The sequence below is a fragment of the Auxenochlorella protothecoides genome (assembly GCF_000733215.1).
Source record: "Auxenochlorella protothecoides strain 0710 unplaced genomic scaffold scaffold77, whole genome shotgun sequence".
NCBI lineage: Eukaryota > Viridiplantae > Chlorophyta > Trebouxiophyceae > Chlorellales > Chlorellaceae > Auxenochlorella > Auxenochlorella protothecoides.
Genome location: NW_011934370.1, coordinates 72,460 through 80,723, shown reverse-complemented (window position 1 = coordinate 80,723; position 8,264 = coordinate 72,460). Strand labels below are relative to the sequence as shown.

Genomic DNA, 8,264 nt, shown 5'->3' with positions numbered 1-8,264 from the left:
CAACCCTACGCAGCGGCTACATCTTCTTCGACTGCGTGCAGTACGCCACGGAGGGCTCCAATGTGGAGATCTGCCCCATCGCCAACTCCAGCTGGGCCACCTGCGATCCGCTGTCCCGTGCCGCGCCCACCGTCTTCGACGCCTCTGTGACCCTGGCGCGCACGGCGAGAGGCAGGGTGAACCAGCTGTGCCACGTGGACCCCGCCGACAACGCCAATGAGAATCAGGGCTGCCTGGAGGACCTGGTGTGCGTGCCTCTGCCCCAGCTGGTGAGGCTTGAATGGGCCGGGGCGCAGGGGATTGGGGCCCCTGTGCTGCCCTGGGAGGGTTTGAGTCTTGTGGAGCCCGGGAGAGGTCTTGCCCGGTGCTGGCAGGCCCAGCCAGGCGTTGGCCCCGGCACTCCTCGGCGCCATTGCCTGCTCTTCTTGTTGCAGCTTCGTTCCCCCGCCCTGCACGTCCACGTCGGCACTGTTGTCTTGTCCCAACCAGTCTCCCCACGACTCTCCCCATCCTCCAAAGGAAATCCCCTCTTTCGCACCACAGAACACGACGGCGCTGGACGGCCTGGGCTACTGCCACGACTCGCCGCAGGGGGGCACCTTCGACCTGCCTGCCATCCTGCGGGGGGAAGACATGGCGCCCCTCGCTTTCTACCCGCTCACCGGCGGCGGCCTGGAGACGCTGACCCTGCCGCTGTACAACGGCAGCAGCGCCGGGCCGGTGCAGCTGCGCTGGGCCAACGACACCAATTTTGGGTCTGTCCCAGACTGCATGAGGGTGAGCTCTACTCTTGTTTGTGCGCTTGTGCCTGAGGGGTTTGGTGGGATGGGGAAGGGGGGAAAGCTGGATCTTCCACTCCACGCTGCCATGTGCTTTGGCCGGCACGACCCCGCCTGCTGTGATGGCGCCCCCGTTCTTGCCGGTGAGCACGCTTATGAGCCTGACCCCTCCATGCACGCACACACAGGCCGACTCGGACTCCATCACCCTGTCCAATGTGCCCTTTGCTGCCACCAACGGTTCCTTCACCATCAACCTGTGGATGCGCCGGCCCGGCAACGCCAACCTCACGGGCACTCAGTACCAGTACCTCTTCTCCCAGGCTTCCACCCCCTCCTCCCTGGTGGCCCAGCCCAACTCGGTGAGCAGTCGGCGGGCTGGACTGGCAGGGCTGGTGTTCCTTGGAGTGATACTGCTTTCCATCGAACATCTTTACTCCCGCCTTCAAACCCACGCCCTTGCCACCCCTGAACCCCTGCCCATACTTCCAAATCCCCAACCCCCTCCCCCTCAGATCGGCATCTACCTGCCTGATTCGGAGCATCCCGCCTCGGGATTGGTGCGGGTGATGGTGGTGGATGGCACCGGCGACCCCACCGGCAACTCCGCCAACTACCTGGATTCGGACGGGCACGTCAATGACAATGAGGCGCGCAACACCTCCAGTCCAGCCCAGAGTGCGTCGTGGGGGCCGGGGTTGGGGGGTAAATATCTCGGGTCAGGACCTTGTCCTGGCAGGTGCAAGGGCGTGTAGATTGGATCCAGGGCTGCAGGAGCCGTGCCACTCTTCTTATGCAGCCCTCTCCCTCCAATTCCTCCATTTCCCTTGTAGACGTTAACGACGGCAACTGGCACATGATCACGGTTTCCACCCACCCCAACAACTCCCTGGGGTACAGTCTGTACCTGGACGGCAGGTAGGTGGTGGGCTGTGGAGGGGTGGAATGCTTTCACTTTCAGCCCTGCCTGTCTGTGAGGGCGGCATGAATGAATGGTGCACAGCTTGGCCACACACGGGCACCCACCCCAATACGACCCCGGTTCCCTCACCATTCAGGCTTGCGGCCAGCATGTACGACCTGATGCTGGACTCCAAGGGTCTGAGGATCCGGGCCTCGGGCGGGCATCCCATCACCTCCTCGGACAACATCCACCTCTGTGCCCGCTTTGATGAGGCAGACGACAGGTGTGGGTGGGTTCAAGGGGGGTGGGGACTGACGGTGTTTCTTGGGAGAGTCTTAGAGGTATACTGGTCCGCCCCCCCTGGTGTGCTAACAGAGCTCAAGGCTCGCCTGCCCTCGCACGATGAAAGGGTGCTCCCCCAACTCATTTCACCATGTCCTCCCAGCACAAATGGTACCGCCCCACCCGCTCGCAGGTACTACGACGGCTACTTGGCCCACCTCATGCTCTTCGACCATGCGGTGCGAGAGGAGCAGGTGGCGCAGCTGTACAACGCCTACGCCATGTCCGCCCCGCCTGGCGCCTCGCCTGGCAGCAGCGTGGTGACCACGGCTGGCGAGCCGTCCCTGTTCCCGCCGCCCGCGCCGCCGGTGCAGGACACGTCGAGCGGCGGCCTGTCCGCGGGCGAGATCGCCGGCATCGTCATCGGCTCGCTTGCGGGGGCCGCCCTGCTGGCGGGGGCCGTCGCCTTTGCGCTCAAGTCGCGGAAGCGGCGGGCCGACAAGTTCGAGCGGTATGCGGAGGACCCCGCTGGACTGCCGCCCCCGGGCCTGCCGCCCTCCCTCATGCCAGCGGTGCTCCCCGGGGCGTATGCTGCGGGGACAGGGGGCAGGCACATGGAGGCGGAGATGTCCAGCTCGGCCTCCTCCATGAAATACGACAAGGAGGGCGAGGGTGAGAGGGAGGTTTGGCTTTTTGGGTGGAAGGAGGGAGGGGGGTCCTGGGTTTTGAGGGGGGGGAGTGGGGACATTGGTGTACTTTGTTTTCCCGGGAAGCCCCTGCGGTGAAGAGATCGAGCTGCCGATCCTGCTAACCGATCCACCTTTAATTCTGCAGGTGGAACACCTGACAGCCAGAACGGGGGCACAAAGGTGAGCCTGCTGCTGGGGGGTGTATATCCTCCTTGCTTTGAATACAAGGCCAACCTTGATGCATGCAGCAGACTGATACATGTGTGCAGGCATGTTCGTGCCCCAACCATGCATGGGCCTTGCGAGAATCACCCTCACACCCTCATGAACCCATTCCCCATTGGCTCTGTTCCCACAGGCTGGACCCACGAGCTGGATGACCAACCCATTCTCGAAGGAACCAGATGCGAGGGCCCCCTCGATGACCACCTCTGCCTCTGGCAGATCCGAGGTGGACATCCAAGCAGGTAACGGGGATGGAGGGTGGATCCAGGAGGGCAGGCTGTTGTGGCTGAGAGGCCCTGCTGCTCGGCAGGTGGAGGGTCGGAGCTGGCTTAGCAAGAGTAGCACATCACAGTCAATCTCCTGCCACACATCGTCACCCCCCACACACTCATCCGACAAATTCCACCGTGCAGGCAAGCGCTCCTTTGGCAGCTTCAGGAAAGGGCCTGCCACGGTGATCGTTCCCCCAGAGGGAGCCCACATCTGATGGGAGGCGCTGTGAGACCACGGATCGCCCTACTCAAGCATCCCTGGCTTCCTGCATGAGTTTCTCTGCACCAGGAACTGTCGATTGTGCACACGCCCGCTGAAACCCTGAGCGGCCCCGACCTAAGAAATGGTGGGCAAATGATTGCAACGTTGTAGGCAGGCTTCTTTGTAAGCACCACGGCATTTCGACATTGAAAACTGGTGAGGGCTGTTCCCCATGGCAAGACGCGCAGAACCACACACAGTCATGCATGCGTAGGGGAGGGGCCGCAACGGCATCAGCCCCCTCTCGCGAGGGGCTGACTCCAGGACTCGGCTCCCAAACAGGGCAGTCCCCTACTGCCCCAGCTGCATGCGTTCCACCTTTCCTCGGCAATACTGCGCGCGCCCCTGGGCCACGCTGTTCCCTGGCTCGGCCACCAAGGCCTGGTTGTAGGCGTCCAATGCCTGCCGCCACTCCTTGGCCTTCTCATAGGCGTCCCCCAGGTTGTTCCACGCCGTAACATACTGAGGCTGCACAGATTTGGAGGGAAGAGGGATTCTTCTCAGTGAGAATGTGACGACGCTGAATATTCCAGTTGCGCGTTCTCCCGTCATCTGGAGGGCACCCTGAGGGATCTCAAAGCACCTGGAGCTCAACGGCTTGCTTGTAGGCAGCTGCAGCCTTGCTCCACTGCTCCAGGTTGAAGTGGGCGAAGCCCTGGGCATTGTACACCTGTTCAATGTGTTTGGGGTTGGGCCCAGGACAATCTATGCCAAGAATCGGGGAGGTGGGAATACGAACCGCAGCGCAGCATCACGATGTGCACAGTGCTCGCCGTTACACGGTAGCCCCCTACATGTCTGCACCTTTGCCAACTCTTCTTGGGGCCCCTTCCACGCTTTCTTGGCCTTCTCCAGGTTCTTGATCGACTGCGTGTACAGCTTTTTCCGCAGCAGAATGACGCCCAGCTCCAAGTAATCCTGCATGGAGGCACACCATGACACAACAGGGGTGGACAGCTCTTCAGCGTGAGGGCCATGCTGCAACCTTCAGGTGTGTCACGGCAACTGCATTCTGTCCCGCCCATTGCTTGCCCCACATTCAGTAACACACACACATATACACACGCGCAAGGGGTCATCTCACCTCGCCACTGCCTTCACCGGATCGCACGCGATCTCCAAACACCTTGGCAGCCTCTTCCAACTCCCTGCGTGCCAGCACCTGCCGCACTACCAGGTAGGCTCCCACCACGAGGAAGGAAAGGAGGATGGAGAGGTACACCACCTGGATGGGGCCCTCGATTCCTTCCCCCACAGACCCCAGGACTGGGCTGGGGTGCGCTCTGGGAGTCAAGCGAAAAGCATGACCTCCTCTTGCACTGGGAAGGCACAGTTTGTCATCTGCGCATCGGAGGTGGGAGGCTCGTGGGACCCTCCATTTCGCTGGGTACCAATGGGGCAAAATGGCGGAGATATCCGTCTGGGACCTCGTGGTCATCTCAGGCGAGCTCACTTGAGTGCATTGGGGCGATGATCTGGCATTTTGCTCCTTGGATTGCAGAACTGTGCACTTGCATGCATGCTGGGCCGATGGGTCGGATGGACGTCCTGCAGAGTGATGCATGCTGACCGGGCAGGGCCGCACCCCGTCCCGAGATGGAGGAGAGTCGATCGATCATCAGAGCTGTGAATCCGCCATGCCCTGCTTCTGTGTGTATATGCGAAAGCCCTGGGTCTGTCGCATTGCCGACACAGACCAAGGAGACTGGTCCATCATCTGCAGCAGGGATTCAGATCCCGGGTCGATCGTGGCTTCCACGCTCACTCTATCATGTCCCCGGACTCGTCATTACTCGGCCTGACGCCACCGAGTTCTCTCCATTCCCCTCCTTGGCGCTCATCTGTCTGCATATCCACAGCATGTCTGCCGTGTCCTTCACCTCCGTGCGCCCCAGCCTGGCTGCCCGGGTGCCAGTCTCGCCCCTGGGCCTGTCTCGCGCCTGTGCCCGTCCCAGGCCCATGCAGCGCATGGTCCCCCGTGCCACGCCGGACACACAGAAGGGGCCCATCGAGGGAGCCATCACCGAGGCTCAGGATGCCTGCGCCACGGGGAGCACCGACGAATGGTGAGTAGGGTCCCGGACGGTTCCAGAGGATTCTTGCGGGCTTCGTGCGGGCCATGGGCACCACCGTCGGACTGTTATCTACTTCTGACGACGCTATACACGCCATGACCGCGCAGTGCTGCGGCCTGGGACACGGTCGAGGAACTGAGCGCGGCTGCAGCCCACAAGCGGGACAACGCCAAGACCGCCCAGCAGTCCGACCCCTTGGAGCAGTACTGCGAGGGCGCACCGGATGCCGACGAGTGCCGCGTCTACGGTGAGTTGGGGTGCCTTGTCTATACCCTCCTTGGATGTAGAGGGGTCTGTCTGTGCCTTCATGATGATCAGGCGGGAGTCTTGCGCCAGAATGCCGACGGCACTCCACCACCCGCACACCCCTGCAGAGGATTGATGCGTCCCCTCAAGATGCCTGTTCCAAGGATAGGCGGCCTTCTCTGCGGCCCGCTCGCCGTGAGCGGCTGCTGTCCCTGATGTGGAGTCTGGCGCGCTTGCAACGACACACACCACCCTGTACGATTCGCCCGCTGATCTGTTTTGCTCATTGATGTTACCGATGCCGATCCTCCGAGGCCATTGCAGCAGAGGCAGGGGAAGCGACGCTGACCCTACAGGCTGAAACAGGACAGGGTGTACATCAGGTGGAGGCAAGGGGCAGTGGCAGTGCATGGAAGCTCATTTCTCAGAGTGTTCTAATACGAAGGGAGCTTGACGGCAGTATTGGGGCGGTGGGGGACAGTGTGCGGGGAGGTGGGCCAGATGGCGCATCGAGCGTTACCGGCCTCTCCCTTGCACATCCCTCTCCACCCCAAGGGGATCAACGGAAGCGCTTGCTGCCCTTCCAAAGAGCAATCAGGTCCTTGCAGGTACAGGCTCGTGCAAAACTTTATGGCAGTAGAAGAACAGTGAGGGGCCTGCCCGCAGCAGGCGCCCATGCCCCCGACCCAGACCCTGATGTACAGGGTCTGGGTGCGGGGTGACGCGCTTGGCGAGAGTGAGGAGGGGGTGATGTTGTGAGGATGGGTTGATGCGCCGGCGGGTGAGCCGGTGCAGGGTTGAAGGGCGTCGTTGTAGATTGGGGCGGCAAGCCTCGCAGTGCTCATCAGTCGTTCCAGCTGCTGCTGGTCTTCACGAGTTCCGGCTGGACGTCGCCGCCTGTTATTGGTGAAGGTCGAAGGGATTCATTGAGCAGGGGAAAAGGCGTCGATGTTAGGGCAGGAGGCATGCGCGGCAGCAGGGACTGCGGGTCGAACCGGTCGGGGCTGGATGCGGTGCAGAGTCACCCACCAGGCATGCGCCCAACAGCTGTCGCGCGCGGGACTGCCCGTCCTGCCCAGCTAGCCATGCAACAGAAACACCACCCACCATGCAACAGAAACACCACCCACGCACGCACCGAGGTGGAGCCCGACGCCCCGCCCCGCGTCACGTCGCCCAGGGGGGAGGGGGCCACCGGCGCCTGGTCCTCCCCGCCGCCGTGCGTCGCGGTGAAGGAGCGCCCGCGGGCGCGCGCCAGCGACGCCTCGGTGGGGGATGCGCGCCCTGACCCTGGGGGAGGGGTCCCGGTCAGCAAACGACGGGCCCAGCCCTCACAGGCATGCAGGCGGGCGGGCGGGCGACGGGGTGGCACCCCAGCGCAGGCTCGACTCAGCCTCCTCGACACCCCCGGCCCCCATGGGCCAGCGCCCTCCACCCTCCGCCCCGCCTCCGAACCCTGGCTCACCCGTGAGCGGCGAGGAGGACGCGGGGGACCCCGTCCCAGGCCCCGGCGCGGCCTGCGCGGGACCGAGGCCGTGGCCCAGCCCCGCCAGCAGGGCCGACAGCCCGCCCGCCGACCCGTCGCGGCTGGATCGCACGGACCCGGCGCCGCCGTCGCCCGAGCCGCCGCCTGCGGCTCCTGGGCCGCCGCCCGCACCCAGGCCCCCCGCGCCGGCCCTAGCCAGCTGCGCCGCGGGCGCCTCGGCGGGCAACTCAAGCGGTCCGGCGTACCCCGGCCCGCCCCCGCCTGCCATGTTGGTGCGCCCCAGCAGTGCCGCCTGCGCCAGCAGCGTCTGCAGGCCGGCGGCGTCCAGCACGCCGCCGCCACCGCCGCTGCCGGGCGTGCCGGGGGGCGTGCCGTGCTGGGACAGGTATGCGTGCGGCGAGTGCTGCTGCATGCTGGCCGCCGCCTCCGCCGCCTGCTGGTTGAAGCTGAGCTGCGTCAGCAGCTGGGACAGCATCGCATCCGTGCTGGCTGCGGGGGGGGGGGGGGGGGGGGGAAAGGGGGGGGGGGGGGGGATGGGGGGTTGATTATGTTTGTGAACGAAGTGTGAGCGCAGCCGGGAACGCAAGGGAGAGCGTGGCTTGGCCCGCTGGCTTGTTTGGTGGATGAGATGACATCTCAGGGGTAGTGCTTGAAGGGTGGCTAAATCAAGGCTGTGTTTCAAACCGATTCGCAAGACAGCCTGCATCCCCCATCCGAACCAACCTGTCCAACCTCTCCTCCCAACCTGCCAGCCGAGTACCTGGCTTACGATGTGGGCATGCACGTGCTGGTCATCCTCACTGACATGGCCTCCTATGCGGATGCCCTGCGCGAGGTCAGCGCTGCCCGCGAGGAGGTGCCCGGCCGCCGCGGCTACCCAGGTGTGTGTGTGTTTGGGGAGGGGGTGCATCTGGTTGCTCATGCTTGGTGGGTTGGCAACTCCGCGGGCTAGGGATGTGGGTTCCTCTGAAAGCATGGCCGAGCTGGGGAGGGTGCCGATCTGGCTGCACAAAGGAGTCGGCCCTCTCATCCTCGAAGCTCCAG

The 8,264-nt window shown here is 63.9% G+C and overlaps 3 protein-coding genes across 3 annotated transcripts in view; 1 reads left to right on the top strand and 2 right to left on the bottom strand.

Moving 5' to 3' along the window:
* Positions 1-3,704: 3,704 nt before the first annotated feature.
* On the bottom strand, positions 3,705-4,851 carry F751_5957 (Uncharacterized protein ycf37; the record flags this gene model as incomplete). Its single annotated transcript, XM_011402607.1, has 4 exons — positions 3,705-3,881; positions 3,997-4,083; positions 4,218-4,331; positions 4,498-4,851. The coding sequence occupies 4 exons, from the start codon at positions 4,849-4,851 to the stop codon at positions 3,705-3,707; spliced, it is 732 nt and encodes a 243-aa protein (XP_011400909.1).
* A 422-nt stretch (positions 4,852-5,273) lies between these two features.
* F751_5956 (Calvin cycle protein CP12, chloroplastic) lies at positions 5,274-5,870 on the top strand (the record flags this gene model as incomplete). Its single annotated transcript, XM_011402606.1, has 3 exons — positions 5,274-5,479; positions 5,596-5,735; positions 5,863-5,870. The coding sequence occupies 3 exons, from the start codon at positions 5,274-5,276 to the stop codon at positions 5,868-5,870; spliced, it is 354 nt and encodes a 117-aa protein (XP_011400908.1).
* A 708-nt stretch (positions 5,871-6,578) lies between these two features.
* The window catches only part of F751_5955 (Far upstream element-binding protein 2), a gene marked incomplete at both ends in the record, with an annotated part of 4,900 nt that continues 3,214 nt past the window's right edge, over positions 6,579-8,264 (bottom strand). The window contains 4 exons of the mRNA XM_011402605.1: positions 6,579-6,631; positions 6,842-7,018; positions 7,200-7,321; positions 7,466-7,709. Of these exons, the coding sequence (XP_011400907.1) occupies positions 6,579-6,631; positions 6,842-7,018; positions 7,200-7,321; positions 7,466-7,709 (596 nt within the window). The remainder of the gene's footprint in view (positions 6,632-6,841; positions 7,019-7,199; positions 7,322-7,465; positions 7,710-8,264) is intronic.